Source organism: Gobius niger (assembly GCF_951799975.1).
Source record: "Gobius niger genome assembly, chromosome: 9".
Classification (NCBI taxonomy): Eukaryota; Metazoa; Chordata; class Actinopteri; order Gobiiformes; family Gobiidae; genus Gobius; species Gobius niger.
This window is the reverse complement of record NC_136860.1, coordinates 3,037,651-3,059,069: the sequence shown is the minus strand read 5'-3', so window position 1 is coordinate 3,059,069 and position 21,419 is coordinate 3,037,651. Positions and strand designations below refer to the sequence as shown.

General features: G+C 46.5%; 1 protein-coding gene across 4 annotated transcripts in view; it reads right to left on the bottom strand.

Annotated features, from left to right (window-relative positions):
• gulp1a (GULP PTB domain containing engulfment adaptor 1a) overlaps positions 1 to 21,419 on the bottom strand; it is a 136,129-nt gene that overhangs the window by 26,814 nt on the left and 87,896 nt on the right. For 3 of the 4 annotated variants that reach the window (XM_079562963.1, XM_079562966.1, XM_079562964.1), the window contains exon 3: positions 6,459 to 6,520. In XM_079562963.1, coding sequence (XP_079419089.1) covers positions 6,459 to 6,520 — 62 coding nt within the window. Of the gene's footprint in view, positions 1 to 6,458; positions 6,523 to 21,419 lie in introns of all 4 variants that reach the window. The other variant, XM_079562965.1, reaches the window with a different exon arrangement.

Sequence of the window (21,419 nt, the reverse complement as noted above, 5' to 3'; positions counted from 1 at the left end):
AGCCCAATATTTAAAAATGTCTCGCCTATAATCCTGTGTGTGATGCTTCTGAACTGTAAAATGTCGTGTTGAACTGTGACAGAAGGTCATAGGGCTGATTTATTCAGGACCGATGGGCGAGGAAAGTGCTTCTCTTTGGTCCTCATGTCCAGGGGTGACTCCAAAAGTAACTTTGTAAAAAAGGATTCCAATGGAGACTTGACACATCCGAAAAACACAGATTGAAAGCCTGGCTCCAAAGATTTTTTTCGTTTTTTTCTACAAAAGGTTATGACCCACCCCTCCTGGAACCACCACCTTAACGTGGTGGAGGGTTAGAGCCCGAATGATCCTGGGAGGGGGTGGGGTCTCCCATGGCAAACAGGTCCAAGGTGACGGGTCAGACAAAGAACGGTTCAGAAACCCCTTATGAGAGACCAACAGGCCCGGTTAGAACCATGAGGCCGTCCTTCTGTGGCCCCACCACCAGCAGGGGGCGCCATAAAGAGCTCCAACAACCGGCCCCACAACCCGGAAACGGAAAAGTGGAAGAAAATGGATGGATGGATGGATGGATGGATGGATGGATGGATGGATGGATGGATGCATGGATGGATGGATGGATGGATGGATGGATGGATGGATGGATGGATGGATGGACAGATGGATATAGATGGATGGATGGATGGATGGATGGATGGATGGATGGATGGAGGTCATGACCCATGTGATCACGCTGGACTGGGTTAACCTTTTAACTGCCCTGTTTTTTGTGAAGCAGAATTAAAAAAGTTTAAGCCTGAGTTTGATTGACAGGCTCTGGAGAACTGTGGAGATCAGGGGTCCAGAGGTCTAACACCAAACCAAACCGGATGTGCGTCAGCGTCCGCCATGACAACAAGTGTCTGAATAGTGCTGTCAGTTAGGAACAGCACAATACCGACCCTAGGCATAGGCAACCCAGGCGGCCGCCATCTGCTGGAGGAGGCGCCATACTCCCGCCATTTACGTCGCCGATTTTCTGACCTAACTTTGGATCAGAAAGTGATGGGGACTTGCGGTCTTTTGTGTTGAAAACTAGAGATTCAAGTCTTTCCAAAGAGCCCGCCCTGGTCCTTCTACGCCTCCGGGGAGCCGCGCAACATGCACATGAATAATGAATAATAATAATAATGAATAGATGATCATAATATAACAATAATCCATCTCCAATAACAAAAAACAACTACTATAGCATGCTATTTGGGTCAAGAAACACCAGAAATATGAATAAATTCCTCTTTTTTTGTGCAGGGGGGTGGGAAGGACAAAGTTCATCCTTGTCTAAGATGCCAAATTTGCTGGTTAGGAAGGAGTTAGGGAAAGGAGCCTCAATGCAAACTATCAAAGCTACTTTAGCATAGGGACCTCTGGTGCTAACTAACTGGTGATTAGGAGCTATGTGCCATCCCATAAACCACCGTGCCTCACCCTGAGTGATTCATGCGCAACTGTTGATTGACAGGAGCACATTTAATAATAATAATTTTAAAAAGGATTCTGCATGAGCCAAACTTTATAAAAGTGACAAAGTCCATGTTGTCGTCACCACAGCTCAGTCACATTTTTTTTTTAAAGAGTAAATGGCCTTGATGAGTACTTAAAGTCAGTGGCTGCAGTAGAAGTGTTTTTTGCAGTTCAATACTGTATGGGTGATGTAGTTTTTCATGGAAGAATCTCCATGACTTCCTTCTTCACTTCTCAGTCTGTGACTGAAGAGCAATGAGGCCTCAGCCTTTTTAAGAAAATAAAGAGCTCAGTATTTAGCGTCATGTTACTGTGACTCATGGTGTCTGACCTGCAGTGTAACCCTGAAGCCAATCAGATCACAGAGACTCAGAGTGGGCGGGGCTCAAATGTGACCAAACGCTAAGATCCGAGATCTGAGACTAAAATAATAAAACCAGAGTAGAAAGGGTTAAGCCCCTCCTCGTTCACTGTCACCCGTTTCCCTGCGTGCTGCGACCCTCCTCCACCCCTCCTCTGCCCCTCCTCCACCCCGCCTCATCTCATCAGACCTCATCCTCAGCCACCACAGCGTCCAGGAAGACTCTCCTACATTCATTCATTACGCCCATGCATTACATAGAGTTGAGTCACTGTGTAAAACTTTCCTTTATTTTGCAGCAAAATCTAAATAACGGATAGAGTCAGGTTTATTGTTTTTATTCTGCGTCGCCCGACTGAACAAGACAACACATTTACCGCAGTAAAAATGAGGGTGTCGTAAACATCCGTCATCTCCCACATTTGCACAAACAATCCAAGTGCAGCTCGTGTGTTTTGTGCAGCGTCTGTTGAGAGCGATTCCTCATGAAGTTTTCAGGAGTGGAAATGGTTGTGTCTGTATTATTGAGAGCCGCCCCGGGCCTCGCCTCGCCGCCGCCGCAGACCTCAGATCAGCTGCTCCTCTCGCTGCCTTTGGAAAATCTATAGCCCACTCTATAGGCTTCAGTCCATCGAACGTTACAGATGAAGAACTCAATAGATGGAATTATGAACTACAAGAAAACCAAAGTTAAGCCGTGAGAAAGACGAAACAAAACAGTGACAGAGCAGCAGCCAAACACAGCAGGTCAGATTTTATGAGTTTTAATGCAAAGCTTTTTATTTTATGGTGCTTTGTCGCTTTGAGCCGGAGAATTTAACTCCAACATAGTCTTTCCCAAGCTTCTTCATTCACAAATACTGACATGTTTGGTATCCACGTGTAGCAAGAAAGGCTGTGACCGAGATGAAGCTGTAATCCAAATATGTTCATTTCCTTTGTGGGATACAGCAGCGGCTAAAGACAGACTCCATGCTTCTATTGTCATTGAAAATAGAAGAATAGGTAGCGTTCACGATTTATAATGTGATGATGTCATAATGTCAGATGGAGGGCAGGGCCAATGCAACTCTATGGGAGAAATGCAGTTTTTGGAAGAAATCTCCAAAACGAAAATTAACAAATGTTTTTCCTCTTCAGTGTTTGATCGTGATTGGATTCACAAACCTGTGATATTATTTTTTTGTCTGAAAGTCCTTTCTATTGGACAACATCATGGTCATGTTTTCGCATATTGTCACCACTTTTTGACATTTTTTAGAGATAATAATTGGACATTAGCTCATATGTGCCGACCGAGGAGACGATGAACTTGTGACAGTTTTTGTTTCATGTGGATTCCTCCAGTAATGACTGAGATATGAGCCAAAAAACAAAGACATAAAAATATGCATTTTGTCAGTTACCACAGTTACCATAGTTACCGTCAGTTGACCTCCACCTCAATGTTAAACTATAGGCTCTTTAGAATGTTGTGATGTCACGTGAACGCTACCTATAGGGTCTTATTTTTAGATGAAAACATAAAATTACATAGTTTTTCTCATATTTAAAGGGAGTATACCGAGTTATAAAATTAAATGTTAATATCAAGTATTTTCCTCCCCCTACATGTTCAATGTCCTAACGTGTAGAATGAGCTCAGACCTGTTCACCACAACTGCCTCTAAAATCCTGTCACTCAGAAAGGTGTTGATTCGGGTCTGAAGTGCCGTCATGCACGAGCTTAATATAGAAGCTGCAGTTACACGTATGACCTGAGGTGGCAGTAGTGAGTATAAAACGACCAACTTAAATCTAGTCTCTTTAAGTCAGTAATCTATACAGCAAAAGTTTCCAATTGATATCTCAAAATGTACTGTATAATGTTTTCCACATAGCTACAGCTAGTGTGGTTCCCAATTTGGAAAATGCACATGAACACTCGGTCAATGGGTCAAAAGGAACTTCCCGACTTCTGCCTCTGACAATGGAAATCAGCTGACGTTCTTATATCGTCTAATGTGGAGCTTTTTAAATGGACTCAACATATACAGCGCTTTTCTACCTTTATCAGGCCCAAAGCCCTTTACAGTAAGGAACCAGTCACCCACTCACTCTCTCATTCATACATCAATGTACTCAGACACTGGAGGCAAGGAGGGTGAAGTGTCTGGCCCAAGGACACAACCACAGTGTGCGTTTGCGGGACCTGGGGTTCAAACCCACGACCTTCCTATCACAAGACAACCCGCTTTACCAACTGCGCAACAATTACTTAAAGGAACAGGCCACTGTTCTTCCAGACTGAGATATGTTCTTACCCGAGCTGAGACGAGTTGATCCGCACCTGACTGGTCTTTGTGCCCGAGGAAGAGCTTGGTAGCTTCACCCCATAGGAATACATTGGGAGAATGCTAACAAATGGTAACAACATCTTTGGTCATTTTTGCGTGACTGAGCACACACACAAAGACCAGACAGGTACGCATCAACTCGTCTAAGCTGAGGCAAGAACATATCTCAGTGTGGAAAAATGGTGACCTGTTCCTTGACAACGTTATCTTCATGCTACATATGCTAAGGCTAGCTTGAGTGCCAGTTTTTCGCTTCTACTAAAACAAAACTCAGTGAAAAAACATCCGTATAGACCTGATTTGTGTGTGATAAATAAGTTTACAGTCTGCCAGAAACATTGTGATTCCCGTGAGAGGTGTTCTCCCCCCTCGGCTAGGCCACGCCCCCTTGTATGTCACCATTTCCAAACAAAGTGAGAGTGAAATGCAAGTTTTTAACCAGGAAACAACTCGGAAACATTCTCTACAAGTTGAGAAAAGTGGATGTTGCCCGATGTGTCTCCTTTAACCTTTGTGCTGCGGTGATTGTGATTATCATGCAGCCCTGTCCCTCCCCCTCGGTGCAGTCGTTCAGATCTGACAGTTCGATGATTAAAACTGCACCTCTCGTTCCTCTCGCCGGCTCCTCTCGCTCCCGCTGTTTGTTGCCGGAGGGAAACATGACAAATCGCGGACACTTCCTGGAGATTTTGTGAAGGCGCGGCGTGGAGCTGACAAACTCTTCAGCAGCTGCCGCAGCAGGTTCAAACGGAGCCGGGAGCTGGAGGGGGGGCCGGGAGGGGGGGGGCTGGAGCGGAGGCGCCCGCTGCGTCCGGGAGCGGGAGGCTAACGGAGCGTGTGATTGAGGCGGCCGGAGTTCGGGGGGGAGAGAGCGTGGGTTGAATCGATTGTTGACTCTGCGATGAGCTGATGTCCCCGATCGCAAACGCCGCTGATTTGGCCGAGAACAAAATGGTTTAACAATCAGCAAAACGCCGTCTGTCCAGGGAGTCTCGCTCTGCCGCCCTCGGACAAGAGCGGGACGGCTCACAGCGAGAGCAACACCAGGGCCCAACACCAGGGCCCAACACCAGGGCCCAACACCAGGGCCCAGATCCTGGTTCTACTGAGGACCTGTACATCTAAAACTGAAGTCAATAACGAGTAATCTAATTAAGGCAGGGCTGGCGGACCTGGGTCCAGATCCGGACCTCCAGAGGCTTCAGTCCAGACCTCCAGAGGCTTCAGTCCGGACCCCCAGAGGCTTTAGTCCTGACCTCCAGAGGCTTCAGTCCGGACCCCCAGAGGCTTCAGTCCGGACCCCCAGAGGCTTCAGTCCGGACCCCCAGAGGCTTCAGTCCGGACCCCCAGAGGCTTTAGTCCTGACCTCCAGAGGCTTTAGTCTGGACCTCCAGAGGCTTCAGTCCGGACCTCCAGAGGCTTCAGTCCTGACCTCCAGAGGCTTCAGTCCAAACCTCCAGAGGCTTCAGTCCGAACCTCCAGAGGCTTTAGTCTGGACCTCCAGAGGCTTCAGTCCGGACCTCCAGAGGCTTCAGTCCTGACCTCCAGAGGCTTCAGTCCAAACCTCCAGAGGCTTCAGTCCGAACCTCCAGAGGCTTTAGTCCGGACCTCCAGAGGCTTTAGTCCTGACCTCCAGAGGCTTTAGTCCGGACCTCCAGAGGCTTAAGTCCGGACCTCCAGAGGCTCTAGTCCTGACCTCCAGAGGCTTCAGTCCGAACCTCCAGAGGCTTCAGTCCGAACCTCCAGAGGCTTTAGTCCGAACCTCCAGAGGCTTCAGTCCGAACCTCCAGAGGCTTCAGTCCGAACCCCAAAGCCTTTTCATCCTCTCAATACACTTCATTTCTAAGGCTGAATTAAAAAGTATCTAAACAATTTGAATAACATTAAAATAAGATGGTTACATGTTTATTCATTAATCAGTTCTGCTTTGTATATAGACAACCTGTGTAAAGTTAAGACTAGGGCAGGTCTAAACCCGGGACGGCAGGTCTAAACCCGGGACTGCAGGTCTAAACCCGGCAGGCCTAAACCCGGGGCGGCAGGTCTAAACCCGGGACGGCAGGCCTAAACCCGGGACTGCAGGTCTAAACCCGGGACGGCAGGTCTAAACCCGGGACGGCAGGTCTAAACCCAGGACGGCAGGTCTAAACCCGGGACGGCAGGCCTAAACCCGGGACTGCAGGTCTAAACCCGGGACTGCAGGTCTAAACCCGGGACGGCAGGTCTAAACCCGGGACGGCAGGTCTAAACCCGGTCTGACCCGGCGTAGGGCTCACCTTGGCGTTGTAGGAGATGTAGTGCTTGGCCAGGGCGTCCGGCGTGTGCATCCATGTCTTATCTGCAAAACCACACAGAAAGAGACGTCAATAAAAATAAAAAACCCTCTCCATCGATGGGCCGCTCGATACGAGACGAGAGGTTCTGACCAGCAGAGAAACGCTCAAATACCAACTCGATAACGGCCGCAGACAATGGGCCGACAGGGAGAGACAGACAGGAGAGACAGACAGGGAGAGACAGACAGGGGAGAGAGACAGACAGGGAGAGACAGGAGAGACAGACAGGAGAGAGAGACAGGGAGAGACAGGAGAGACAGACAGGGGAGAGACAGACAGGAGAGAGACAGACAGGGAGAGACAGGGGAGAGAGACAGACAGGAGAGACAGGGGAGAGAGACAGACAGGAGAGACAGACAGACAGGGGGAGACAGACAGGGAGAGACAGACAGGAGAGACAGACAGGGAGCGACAGACAGGGAGCGACAGACAGGGAGAGAGACAGGGAGAGACAGGGGAGAGAGACAGGGAGAGAAAGGGGAGAGAGACAGACAGGAGAGAGAGAGACAAACAGGAGAGAGACAGACAGGGAGAGACAGACAGGAGAGAGACAGACAGGAGAGAGAGACAGGAGAGACAGACAGGGGAGACAGACAGGAGAGACAGACAGGAGAGAGACATACAGGAGAGACAGACAGGGGAGACAGACAGGAGAGACAGACAGGAGAGAGACATACAGGAGAGACAGACAGGAGAGACAGACAGGAGAGAGACATACAGGAGAGACAGACAGGAGAGACAGACAGGAGAGAGACATACAGGAGAGACAGACAGGGAGAGAGAGACAGGACAGACAGGGGAGAGAGACAGGGAGAGACAGACAGGAGAGACAGACAGGGAGAGACAGACAGGGAGAGACAGACAGGAGAGACAGAGGAGACGTGGACATTCATGGCAGAAAAATGACCTCTTTCTAAGGCCACACGGTGGTGAATACGGGAAAAATACATCAATATGAGACTTTTACTGTAGATTACTGACACACGTTTATCTTTTCTTATTAGTTCAAACCAACACAAATTCAACATAAAAGCGATTTTAAGTCATTTATCAGATTGAAGACTTTTTTCCAGTGCAGCCCGAAAATACAATAAACACCATAAAGGGTGAATTTGGTTTAGTTTTTACTCGGACATGAGCTGAAAATCTCCAAATTGAAACTTTGATTCTGGTCGAGGTTCACCAAGCATCCACCTGTCCACTCTTGGTAGGAGGGATGAATAAAGTTCTGCGTCTCTCGTAGCCAAACACGCTTTTTCAAGACATTATCGTGTGTCCAGAGTAGGTTAGAAAGACACTTCCTTCCCTCCCTCCCTCCCTTCCTTCCTTCCTTCCTTCCTTCCTTCCTTCCTTCCTTCCTTCCTTCCTTCCTTCCTTCCCACTCACCTACCTACCTCCCTCCCTCCCATCCTTCCTACCTACCTACCTACCTACCTACCTACCTTCCTTCCTTCCTTCCTTTCTTCCTTCCTTCCTTCCTTCCTTCCTACATTCCCACTCACCTACCTCCCTCCCTCCCTCCCATCCTCCCTACCTACCTTCCTTCCTTCCTTCCTTACTTCCTTCATTCCTTCCTTCCTTCCTTCCCACTCACCTACCTCCCTCCCTCCCATCCTACCTCCCTCCCTCCCTCCCTCCCTCCCATCCTTCCTACCTACCTACCTACCTACCTACCTACCTACCTACCTACCTACCTACCTACCTACCTACCTTCCTTCCTTCCTTCCTTCCTTTCTTCCTTCCTTCCTTCCTACATTCCCACTCACCTACCTCCCTCCCTCCCATCCTCCCTACCTACCTTCCTTCCTTCCTTCCTTCCTTCCTTACTTCCTTCATTCCTTCCTTCCTTCCCACTCACCTACCTCCCTCCCTCCCATCCTACCTCCCTCCCTCCCATCCTACCTACCTACCTACCTACCTACCTACCTACCTACCTACCTACCTACCTTCCTTCCTTCCTTCCTTCCTTCCTTCCTTCCTTCCTTCCTTCCTTCGTTCCTTCCTTCCTTCCCACTCACCTACCTCCCTCCCTCCCATCCTCCCTACCTACCTACCTACCTACCTACCTACCTTCCTTCCTTCAAAATAATGAAAATGTCTTTTATAAATTAAAATCAGGCCGTATGGCATTACATTACAGACGTCGGGCACTTCCTGTTTGACACTGATCACATGGTCACAACTCAGTGGTTCACCAGGAGGGGGCGGAGCAGCTGCTCAGAGAGGAGGATTCTGGAGGATTGTTTAGAACTGCGTGACTGAAGCCAAAAAAAACCTCTGGGGGTGTTGTTGATAAGGAAAGAGCATTACGACATGGTTAAAAGCTCCAAAAAGTCGATTTTGCTTGATATAGGACCTTTAAGTCTCTAAATTGTGACTAAAACCATCGTTATTAGTTTTCTCTCCATTGACCAACACTGACTTATGCTTTTGTCCTGTTCTCGTCTATTTATTTCCCCGGCTGTCGCTTTATTTCTCCTCTGGGCACACGCTGTGTTTGTCGAAGGCCGAGGCGGCGGCAGACGTCAGACGAAGCCGTTTGAACAAGAATCCAAACACAGACTGAACCAACAGGCGACTGGTCAAACATCTGCCACAGAGCCATCAGACATCTGCGCCAAAACAATCCCCTCGGGACCGGACTGGGACTAAACAAGAGCTGAACCGGGGCTAAACGACCATCGGTGAAATGGTCCGTGAATATGAAGCTCGTCAGACTTTGATGGAGCCAGGCTTTCACTGATTTAACAAGAGAAATGACCGGGTTCGATCCTAGGATGGAAATAAATCCCAAACTAATTACATACAATTAGCAAAGGACTGGAAAACTCTTGATAAATGTCCGTAAATTGTCCACCCATGATTGTCTTTTATTGATTTCTCTTCGGCGTTTAACTCCATCCAGTCTCACATCTTAGCAAAAAGGTTAATTGAATATAATGCGTTGGATTTTACAATTTCTAACATTAAGATCTCAGAGAGTGAAAGCGAATGGCAGCCGATCTGAGTAAGTTTGTTCAGATACTGGATCTCCGCAGGGCTGCTGTCTCTCTCCGCTGCTTTTTATCTTGGTTTTTGTCAGTTTGTTGCAAAATACTGAAGCTGGTCACGGTCCAGGTGTTGAAGATTTCATTTCTTGTTTTGTTTGTAGATGCATCCCTCACAAGACCCTACTTCCTCCACAGCTCAGCCCCCCATTGACAATTTAACAATTTGACTTTTAAGGACAAAGTGTCTGCAGAAAAGGACATCAGCGAGTGTCTGGTCTGAGGAAGCTGGCCCGTTCTCACATTGTCATTATTGTCTCTCTTTTATCGAGCTTTTATTGGGCCTGTCATGTCCCTCTCCACAGGGGCCTCATGTGGCAGTTTGAGAAACCTTGAACCTTGAAGTCTTACATCCTCCATGAACATCACAAATGAACGAGCCGATGTGCTCTGTTAACACATAGAGTGCCAACAATCCAGACCATTTTTCATGATATTTGCAGCAATATCAGCAGTGGTGCTGATATTTGCAGCACCACTGCAAATAACTATAACTATGTTATAGTTATGGACACAGGCTATGGCTCGTTTGAAAGGTGAGACTCTAAGCTCTCTGTAGGTGAAAACAGTTTTATTCTATGTGCCTCAGTTCCTGAGAAATCTAAGCTAAACAAAGGTTAGTTTTGATCAAAATCACTTATTTTTTCTAGAAACGGAGATAACAGGGGTTTTATGAAACTCTCTCCTTTCTGATTAACTCCTCTCTCCCCTTCTCTCCTCTTCTCTGGACAGACACTATCGTTATGTAAAGAGGAAAATGCCTAAATATCTTTGTTTCAAGTAAAACAACATTGTTGACATGTTTTGAAACACGCGTGTTCTCGATCTCTTTTTATGGTGTGTGCATTTAAACAGCCTGGTTCTCGGATTGAAGACTTTAACAGGACATTTCTCAGTCATCCTTGTGAAGCCGCTCTGCTTTGTCAAACGTGCTCCAACGCCACGCCCCCTCAGACTAACACCACGCCCCCTCAGACTAATACCACGCCCCCTCAGAGACTAACACCACACCCCTCAGACTAACACCACGCCCCCTCAGACTAACACCACACCCCCTCAGACTAACACCACGCCCCCTCAGACTAACACCACGCCCCCTCAGACTAATACCACGCCCCCTCAGAGACTAACACCACACCCCTCAGACTAACACCACGCCCCCTCAGACTAACACCACACCCCCTCAGACTAACACCACACCCCCTCAGACTAACACCACGCCCCCTCAGACTAACACCACGCCCCCTCAGACTAATACCACGCCCCCTCAGACTAACACCACGCCCCCTCAGACTAATACCACGCCCCCTCAGAGACTAACACCACACCCCTCAGACTAACACCACGCCCCCTCAGACTAACACCACACCCCCTCAGAGACTAACACCACGCCCCCTCAGACTAACACCACGCCCCCTCAGACTAACACCACGCCCCCTCAGACTAACACCACGCCCCCTCAGACTAACACCACGCCCCCTCAGACTAATACCACGCCCCCTCAGACTAACACCACGCCCCCTCAGACTAATACCACGCCCCCTCAGAGACTAACACCACACCCCTCAGACTAACACCACGCCCCCTCAGACTAACACCACACCCCCTCAGACTAACACCACACCCCCTCAGACTAACACCACGCCCCCTCAGACTAACACCACGCCCCCTCAGACTAATACCACGCCCCCTCAGACTAACACCACGCCCCCTCAGACTAATACCACGCCCCCTCAGAGACTAACACCACACCCCTCAGACTAACACCACGCCCCCTCAGACTAACACCACACCCCCTCAGAGACTAACACCACGCCCCCTCAGAGACTAACACCACACCCCTCAGACTAACACCACGCCCCCTCAGACTAACACCACGCCCCCTCAGACTAATACCACGCCCCCTCAGAGACTAACACCACACCCCTTAGACTAACACCACGCCCCCTCAGACTAACACCACACCCAGTGGGGGGGTCCGCCCCCTTCACTCTGAAATGAGTACGTGCTAGTGGCAGGCCGTGATATTGCAGCCAGCAGCCCAAAAAGCCCTTTTTGTCATAGACACTCATGTAAAAGGAGCAGCCTGTAAAATGGTCCACAGGGCATCTGGAGTTTCAGACTGAGGCAAATATATTTCTTTAAAATTACTATTTTTAGGACATGGACTTTTTTTCTTCGTAAAAAAATTGTAAAGCATCAAAAATACAATTTTAAAAGTGTTCTAATGACGTGACGTCACCAGGGCCGCAGACGTGCGCGAGCGTGTGCGTGATGACTCATGAACGAGCAGATTCTCCCTCGTGTGATTTAGCGGCTGAAGTCTGAGCAAAACAAATGAACGGACTGGACTAAAAACAAGGATAAACGCGAAATAACAAACATCTCAAGTAAGTTTATGTTTCTCTAAGTCTTTAGCCAAAAACTAAATACGTTTGTATGATGAATATAGCATGTGTTTATAGCATTGGATTATGGTTAATAAGAAACAACTAGTCTACATGTTATTAAACTCATTTCTGAAAATTAAATAATGGCACTAATAACCTGTAACTGTTTTATTAATTTATTAATTAAAAAAATACTAGCAGCATTTAATGTACTTATGTACTTACACCATTATTTGTGTAAGTAGAATGAAACACAAAAAAATGCATGATTTCTGCATCTGTCCTGGATCCAGTACAGTACAGTACAGTACAGATAAATGCTATGTAAAAAACAATTTATCACATTTTACCAATGAAAATGTAATATAAAACACTTTTGCAGTGCTCATTCTTTGTATTTCAGCCAAACAATTCTAGTTGTGATGTTATACTAGCAAATACAGTGAAGTAACAACTCGATTTTTATCAATTCTATCACAATATCAAGACTTCCAGCACTTACGAAACTTCCCAGAAAAGTGACCGAGCGGAAGTTCATGAGCGCGGCTACGTACGTCCGAACGGCCGCTAAGCGCCCGGTTGTTCAAAGAGCGGGCTAAACTAGCTTTTTAAGCCCCGCACTGACAAACTAACCCCCAAAGTCATCGTAGCATGGCAGCTTATTCGCCTGAAATGGCCTTAAAAAAACATTTTGTGTTTAAATAACGATGATATTAAGAGATTTGACTTTTTGCGTAATGGCGTCCGCTCCGCTCTGAAGCTTCGTCGGCAGCCGTGCGCGCTCACGCTGCTTTCACCCACTTGGGCCGTAGGGAGCATAGATACAGGTGACGTGTCATACGGGTACTTTGGGCTGCAATGGCGGACGAAACTGGTTTCATGCGCCACTGAGCACCCCTATGTAAAGAGATAGGAGCTGGGACAGCATGCCTTATCCAGTTTATAATAGATCCATGACCACACCCCCTCAGAGACTAACACCACGCCCCCTCAGAGACTAACACCACACCCCTCAGACTAACACCACGCCCCCTCAGACTAACACCACGCCCCCTCAGACTAACATCACGCCTCCTCAGACTAACACCACGCCTCCTCAGACTAACACCACGCCTCCTCAGACTAACACCACGCCCCCTCAGACTAACACCACGCCTCCTCAGACTAAAACCACGCCCCCTCGGACTAACACCACGCCCCCTCAGACTAACACCACGCCCCCTCAGCCAAACACCACGCCCCCTCAGCCAAACACCACGCTCCCTCAGACTAAAACAAAACAGAAAGGAAATGCAATAATACTTCATCCAGAGTTCATCAAGTTTTTGATTGTCATATATTTCACTTCCGTTTTTGGCAATGTGTTAAGAACCCTATAAGATGCTTAAAAGTCATGTTACGGATGTCATGAATGACGGTAAAATCAGTCACACATTAAGCCTGTGTGTAAACCCGGCATTAGTCAGAGTTACTGATCCAGGAGAGGTTGAACCAGCTTCACTATATACAGAGAGAAGTGTATCATAAAACACATATTGTTGTCATTGTGAGCTCGTGTCAACAGCCAGACGATGCAGTGCCAATCTTTTGACGAGAAAAAGATTGTTTTGCGGAGGTTTCCCGACAGCCGCGGCGGAGCCTGAAGCTGCCGGTTACAAAGAACACGTCAGACGCGTCGTAAATGTAATGTACGGAAAAGGAGTTTATTTACATCCCGACGGCTGCGCTTTACTCTGACAGATTGAGGACAATGTTCGAATAATGTAGAACATGAGGATTTTAAATACGACGGTTTTAGACCCCGCTTTTTATTCTTAAGGCGAGACACGTTTGCTGTAGACGGATGACATAAATATCAGGGAAATTGTAATGAAGGTTTCCTGTCATTTGTTGTTTTTGTATAAAAATGAGGCCGCGTTTGTTCAAGTGCAAAACAAGCAGCACGAGCAAAAGTAGATCAGCGGCATCAGAGTCTTTTGCACATAGTTTTCTTCACGCAGCATTCCCTTGTTTACAGATTCAAACACGTCGGGTCTCGACTTCCGCACATGTGGCGTAAATGTGGAGACAACAGTAAGACACATGTGGACACGAGCGCAGCCTTTTACACGCCATCGCCTTTTACACACCATCGCCTGTGGACACCGGGATGTTTAGGGAAGCAAAGCCCCACAGTCGAGCAGGATCTGTCTGACTCTGCAGCCTGAAAGACAGAGGCGTGTGGTGACGTCACTACACGAAACACATAGGAGAATGTACAGGCTTACAGTCACAAGTAGTGACAGATACTCAGACACAATTTTGAACCCTAGAACACTATGGCCGGGTGTTTTTCACCCGAGTAAATGCATGTATGTGATTTTCATGATGCTGTGTTTATCTAAGTGTGCTGGGTCTCTGAGCTTCAGCTTTGTCTTTGACATCTTTGATGGCCAGGGTGTTTTCCTCAAAAAAACACTTTTCCCTACAGGCTCATGTTTGCAATAGTGATAGAAGGTAGGGGAGGGTTAGTGTTTTTAATCAGGATCTTGCCTTAGTTAGCTGCTCATTTATACCCATTCAAAATCAGACATATTTAGTTTCTCTCTCCTGTGGCTGTTTGTGCCGAGGACACTGAGCTTCACCAGAGACGTCTCACATATCCAGGAATGGCTGGACCAAAAAACAACTTTACATCTTCATTATGACATTTTTTAGGATTTTTTTGTTCCCAAATTCCTAATTTTCCAGTAATTGAAGCATTTTTATCTGGTCCTCTCATGATGCTTTTCTTTCATTTTATTAGACACAGTTTAATATAAAAGAACACGACTCACATGTGTCACGTATCGTCATGTTTTGATAGATTTTGATGAAGTACTTTTTATCGGGTGTTTTATCTCGGGTAAAAATCACCCACCCTGCGTTAGTGACGGTGTTATGAATTTGAGCGATAGTGTTCTAGGCAAATTTGCCATTTTAAAACCAAGTTTGGACTTTATTTTAATTCAATTTGATTTCTTCATTAAACCAATTTGTGTTACGGATTCTGCGGCCACATTACTTCACGACACGCAAACATTACTTCAAGACACGCCCACATTACTGCAGGTTCACAGGGAGATAATACTGTAGATCCAGGGACAGCAGACACAGATCCGGACCAACCAACCGAACTACACTCAACCCTTACTGAGTGAGTCATGTGACGTGCCCCTGGTCACATGACTCATAGCGCTGTGTGTTTAATACTTGTCAAAACCTCTCTCAATCCATGTGCTGCGCTCTGGAAAAAGCCATCACGAGCTGCAATGACCTTGGTCAGAAAACGACATAAAAAACTCTGGACTCGTCAGGACCTGTGGGAATCGCTCGGGCGGTCAGAGAGAGGCGAGTCCCGTAGGAGCAGGACTGAAAATCCATTCTTCTATAAACCTCTACTTTGAATTGCCAACCGGTACGAAAGGCACACGCATACATTATTATTGTTATTATGTCCATTAGAAAACACCATAGGCTACTTTAAAGCTCACACTGAGCACCTGCTTTGTTAAACTATCCCTTAAGGCTTAATGTATGAAAAAGAATATTCTTCTTATGTCTAAATAATGGATAGAGCCAGACTTCATTTGAATGATTATGAAGCGAAAGAGTGAATTCAACCTGTGAGACTCATTTGAGACTTAACCTTTTTCATTAGCTGGTTCATCTGTGCTCAGCCTTATGTGCATTATTTGTTTGTGACTGAGTGGTTTATCTCTGGGTAGGTGGATGGGGAGAGGATGAATGTAAATGTGTTTGTTTTGTGCTTATTTTAATCTGTAAAGCACTTTTTGTTACATAATGTCTGGAAAGCGCTTCATAAATAAAGACTGACTGTTGATTGATTCCAGCATCTCAAAGTCTCTTCACCTCTCCTCTCATTTGTTGGTTCGATGGCCTGTTATAAGAACAGTCTGAACCACATTGTTAAAGTGTGCAGTCTGATTTCTGGTGTGCAGTTTGAAGACCTTGGCTCAGTGCACAAGAAAAGAGTCCTCCAAAAGACGAAATCGATTTTAGGTCAGCCAAATCATGTTTTTGCCGTGGCACTTTTCACGGATGCCTTCCGGGAGGCGATATGTCTCCCCACAACAGAAAAGGAACACGGTTCAAACTCTTTTATCCCTTCAGCTGGCAGACTTTAAATGACACGAGCTGGAAAAGCAGAGTTTACTTTTACTGATTCACTTGATGCACAGTTCAGGGCATGATGTATTTGGTGAATGTGGCTGTGTCTGTCTTGTTCTATTGTTTTTAGGATGAAAAAGCAGAAAACAGAATAGATAAATAAAGGCTGGTTTGGTTTGGTTTGGTTGGTTGATGGGTTGGACTGGTTTGATTGATGGGTTGGTTTGGTTGGTTGGTTGGTTGGTTAGTTGGTTGGTTGGTTGGGTGGTTGGGTGGTTGTTGTGGTTGGTTAGATAGGTTTGGTTGATGGGTTGGTTTGGTTGTTGGGTTGGTGGGTGGGCGCGTGGGCGGTTGGGTGGGTGGTTGGTTAGTTGGTTGGTTGATTGGATTGGTTAATGGGTTGGTTTGGTTGTTTGGTTGATTAGATAGGTTTGGTTGATGGGTTGGTTTGGTTGGTTGGTTGGTTGGTTGGTTGTTTGGTTGGATTGGTTTGGTTGATGGGTTGGTTGGTGGGTGGGTGGGTGGTTGGTTGATTGGATTGGTTAATGGGTTGGTTGGTTTGGTTGGTTGGTTGGTTGGTTGGTTGGTTGGTTGTTTGGTCGGATTGGTTTGGTTGATGGGTTGGTTGGTTTGGTTGGTTGGTTGGTTGGTTGGATTGGTTTGGTTGATGGGTTGGTTGGTTGGGTTGATTGATTGATTGGCTGATTGGTTAATTGGTTGGGTGGTTAGCCTCACCATCAGCCTTGTCTTCGCTTCAGCTTATCAGCATTTGCCAGGCTTCTACATTTAACCCTTCTCTTCATCCACTTTCCCACTGTGCTGTAACCCACCTCCGCCCCATTACCACCTCGGCCTGTCATGGACTCACCCATCGTTCATGCTGGGCCACCATCAGCGTCCAGGCTCTGGGGGACGACCTCCCTAACACTCATCTAACCTGTTCCGTAACCTCCCACAGTAGCAACAAAAACGTGCTGATAGTGGAAAAAAAAACTGTGAAAAGTTCAAGGCGGTTTAAGACAAAAGACTGTTTGATATGAAAGTACCAACCACGCAGGAAAATCCCAAACAAAGACTCAATGAGAGGATCAGACTAAGATCAGTTTGAGGAAGCGAACGAAAAATGGAAAATGGAACGAAATGCATCACACCGGTGAAAAGTCAGAGAAACTGGGCAGAAAAAAGAATCAGACACTATGGGGGGCTAACTTCACACAGGTTTCAGAACTTTGTGAAAGAAGATCTTAAATGAAAGAAACTTGGATTTTTTTTGTACGTTTTGCTACATATTGAGTTGTTTTCAGAGAAGCACAACATTTTCTGTGGGACAACGAAGATTGTTGAAGGTAGATTTTGAGGAAAGTGCTTTAAATTCTTGTTTAGTCCAAGACCGGAAAGTTGGAGTCTGCATTTATTTGGTTGCAACAATGTGAAAAGACACAAATAAATCTATGGAGAAACTTTTAATGGTTTTTATGTTAAGAGAAAACTGTCCGAAACCCTGAGTTCCTGTCCCTCCTTTATCTCTGCTTCTTCTTCTTCTTCTTCTTCTTCTTCTTCTTCTGCTGCAGCTGCTGTCGACAGAGTTTCAAACCCAACGCTGGATCTAATTAGCGTTCATTTGCCGCGGAACATTCCCTGGTCTATTATTTAAAAGGAACAGGCTGCTCACGCCGGAGAGAATCAGGAAGGAGGAAGCGGAGGGATATTTCACGTGGCAGAGTGGTTACCCTGATGAGTCTGTGAGTTACACTAACACCGCCGACTGTCACTGAGGCACAAACTCCAAAGACAGAACATAGATCTGTGACAGTTCCCATCTGCCGACGCTTTCACTGCAGCTGTTTACGCATTTACAGACAGTTCATTAGAATGTGGCTCTAATTGTCTCGGTTGAAAAGGAACTTGTCTGTTTTGACAAGAGCAGCTTGTTTCTGCATTTACTTCTACATTTCTGTAACTGCTTTAGAGAGATTATAACATTGTGCTCTGCAAGCCCATGTTAGTACGTTTCTCAAAGCGCCGCACTGTCAACATTCATTCATCCACACTCTTGACACAATCGAGGCCAATCTCCCACCACCAACAAATGAAACACTCAGAATAGATGAAGGCCATTATTAATTTGCTATTCTAGCCAAAAAGCACATACAAAGGGTAAGCACTCGGTCTCAAGATATTCTATCAGAAAGTTAACGCTGGGGTACCTGATTTTTCCTGTTAAGACTTTTAATTTTGGCCCAAATCCCTGTTGTTCAAGCAAATTAATTCTATGCCTGTGTTTCCCTCCTGTGTACAGCTTTGAGCCGTGGCAGTGAAGCAGAGGAGACCAGCCCATAATAAATCACACTTATTTAGATTCTCCTTCTGCCTTCCATTGCTCAATAAAAAAAAGACAATGGAACAAGATCTGTTTCACTCTGCGGTGACACAAATGTATTCTACAACAACAAAAGTCAGGAAGCCCAGCTTTAAAGGGCCTATATCATGCAACATCGACTTGTTGGAGTTTTTAGCCATGTTGTGCTATTTCCTTATCAAAAAACACCCCCAGAGTGGTTTTTGGCTTCATTCATGCAGTTCTCACATTCCCCCTGAATCCTGCTCTGAGCAGCTGATCCGCCCTCTCCTGGTGAACGACAAACAAGAAGAGCACAACTTCTGTAATGTAAAGCCTTACGGCCTGATTTTAATTCATAAAACAGCTTTTTTATTATTTCTGTGTAAGAAAGGAAAAAAAGGAAGTGCCTGAAGCTGCACCGTAGGGAAAACAAACGCACCCCCTGAGCATCTGAACAGATGTCACGTTTGCACTGAAAGCTGTGAAGAAGGAGCTCTTTCTAACCTACTCTGGACACGCCTGTTCTTTTTCTTATCTAACGATAATGTCACGTTTGGCTATGAGAGGTGCAGGACTTTATTCAACCTTCCTAAAGAAGAGGCCACTCACCAGAAGATGGAATTTCTTTCCGGGATTCGACGACTATCACCAAAACAGTGTTTTTCTGTAACTGTCTCTGATGGATGTTTGGTGAACCTGACTTTTATAACCAACGTGATGAAGCAACCAGGACAGAGAAGTGAGTCAATCAAAACGATTGAAACGATTGGATGTGATTTTCTCTAGCGTTTGGTCGTGACGTATAATGCGTCCGAGTGAGTTAAGCGAGCCATCATAACTCTTGGGAACATTCCTTGCAAATTCCAAGGCTTCAATTTTAATTTCTGGATATTTGGGAGCCGAGCCAGATCGGATTGAAGAGCTTGACGTCGCCTACAAGCCCCGCCTCCCCCGCGCACTGTATGGCAGGTAGAGGGTGAACTGATGTAACGCGACCACTGAGATCAAGCCCAGACGTACATGCAGGGAAATGATAATTGACTGGAGTTTACGGATGGCTAAGGCCAGGCTACTTTAAAGGGACTATATAGAGTTTAAAATGTTTAATGTAAGTATTTTCCTCCCCTTACATGTTCCTTCATGTCCTAATGTGTAGAATGAGCTCAGACCTGTTCACCACAACTGCCTCTAAAATCCTGCACTGTCACTCAGAAAGGCGTTGCCGTCATGCACAAGCTTCATATAGAAGTTGCAGTTACACATATGACTTGAGGTGGCAGCAGTGAGAATAAAATGGCTAACTTGCATCTAGTCTCTTTAAGTACTGGACTCTCTGTAAGTAAATTGACTTTCTGCAATCCAAACACTGTTGAATATTTAATAAGACCCTGCCAGTGCATCATGGAAGCGAGAAATTTAGCATTTTTCGTACTGCCTGAAGGTAAATGTCTTTTCTACAAGGATATTGCGTAGATCAGACGAAGGCGGTGAGAAAAATATGTAAAAACCTGCCCCGATCTGGGAATCCAACCCGGGACATTCTTACTCTAATTACACAGTTGGAAAAAGTGAAGAAAAATAACATGATGGTCCCAGAAACCCACTCGGAGCATAATGGTCTTTTCAAACTCGACATCTCGTCTCGACTCCAAACGATCAGCGTGACGAGGCCGGCGCTGAGTCACGCCCCCGTTAAATGAAGAAAATCACCTGCTCCACAAGTCCATCCGTCTCCTCCTCCACAGGAACGTGAGCACCGGGCCTTTTAATGTGATGAGAGGAGGGAGGAGGAGGAGGAGGGGGAGGGGGAGGAGGAGGAGGAGGAGGAGAAAGAGGAGGAGGAGGGGGAGGAGGAGGAGGAGGAGGAGGGGGGGGAGGAGGAGGAGGAGGGGGGGAGGAGGAGGAGGGGGGGAGGAGGAGGGGGAGGAGGGGGGAGGAGGAGGAGTAGGAGGAGGAGGAGAAGGAGGAGGGGGAGGAGGAGGAGTAGGAGGAGGAGGAGTAGGAGGAGGGGGAGGAGGAGGAGGAGGAGGGGGAGGAGGAGGAGGAGGAGGAGGAGGAGGAGTAGGAGGAGGGGGAGGAGGAGGAGGAGGAGGGGGAGGAGGAGGAGGAGGAGGAGGAGGAGAAGGAGAAGGGGGAGGAGGGGGAGGAGGAGGAGGGGGAGGAGGAGGAGGGGGGAGGAGGAGAAGGAGGAGGAGGAGAAGGAGGAGGGGGAGGAGGAGGAGGAGGAGGAGAAGGAGGAGGGGGAGGAGGAGTAGGAGGAGTTTTGTGCTAAAAGTTGTTCATTAAGGTTTGATTTCACCTTCTGAAGAAATGTTATTATTTTATTTTTTTTAAGCTGCTGACAGGAAGTGACTTTTTCAGAGCAGTTTGACTCATTTCCCATTGACATAACATGGTCGGCACGGCAACAGTTTAAGATAGTTCGCCTCGATCTATGTCCATCAGAAAAATGGTCAAACTAAAGATAACTGGGTGACATTATCAGAAAAAAATGCTTTAGCAAAACCTCTTAACTCCCCCATTAACCATCCATTTTCTTACATTTGGCATTACCCAAATCTAAAAACCTCTTGAAAAGAACTGCCAAAAAAATTACAAACAACAAAAACGTAACAAAAAGCAATGAAAAAGCTTCAAAAATATGACTACAAGACGACAGATTTGGCCAAGTAGAGAAAATGTCCCCTGTTAAGGTGGGCCTTAAAGGGACAGTATGGAGTTTAAAAATGTTAAAACTAAGTATTTTCCTCCCCCTACATGTTCCTCCATGTCCTAATGTGTAGAATGAGCTCAGACCTGTTCACTACAACTGCCTCTAAAATCCTGCACTGTCACTCAAAAATGTTTTTCGGGTCTGAAGCTCCGTCATGCACGAGCTTAATATAGAAGCTGCAGTTACACGTATGACCTGAGGTGGCAGAAGTGAGTATAAAATGGCCAACTTGCATCTCTTTAAAGCAGCCCTAAGTAACTC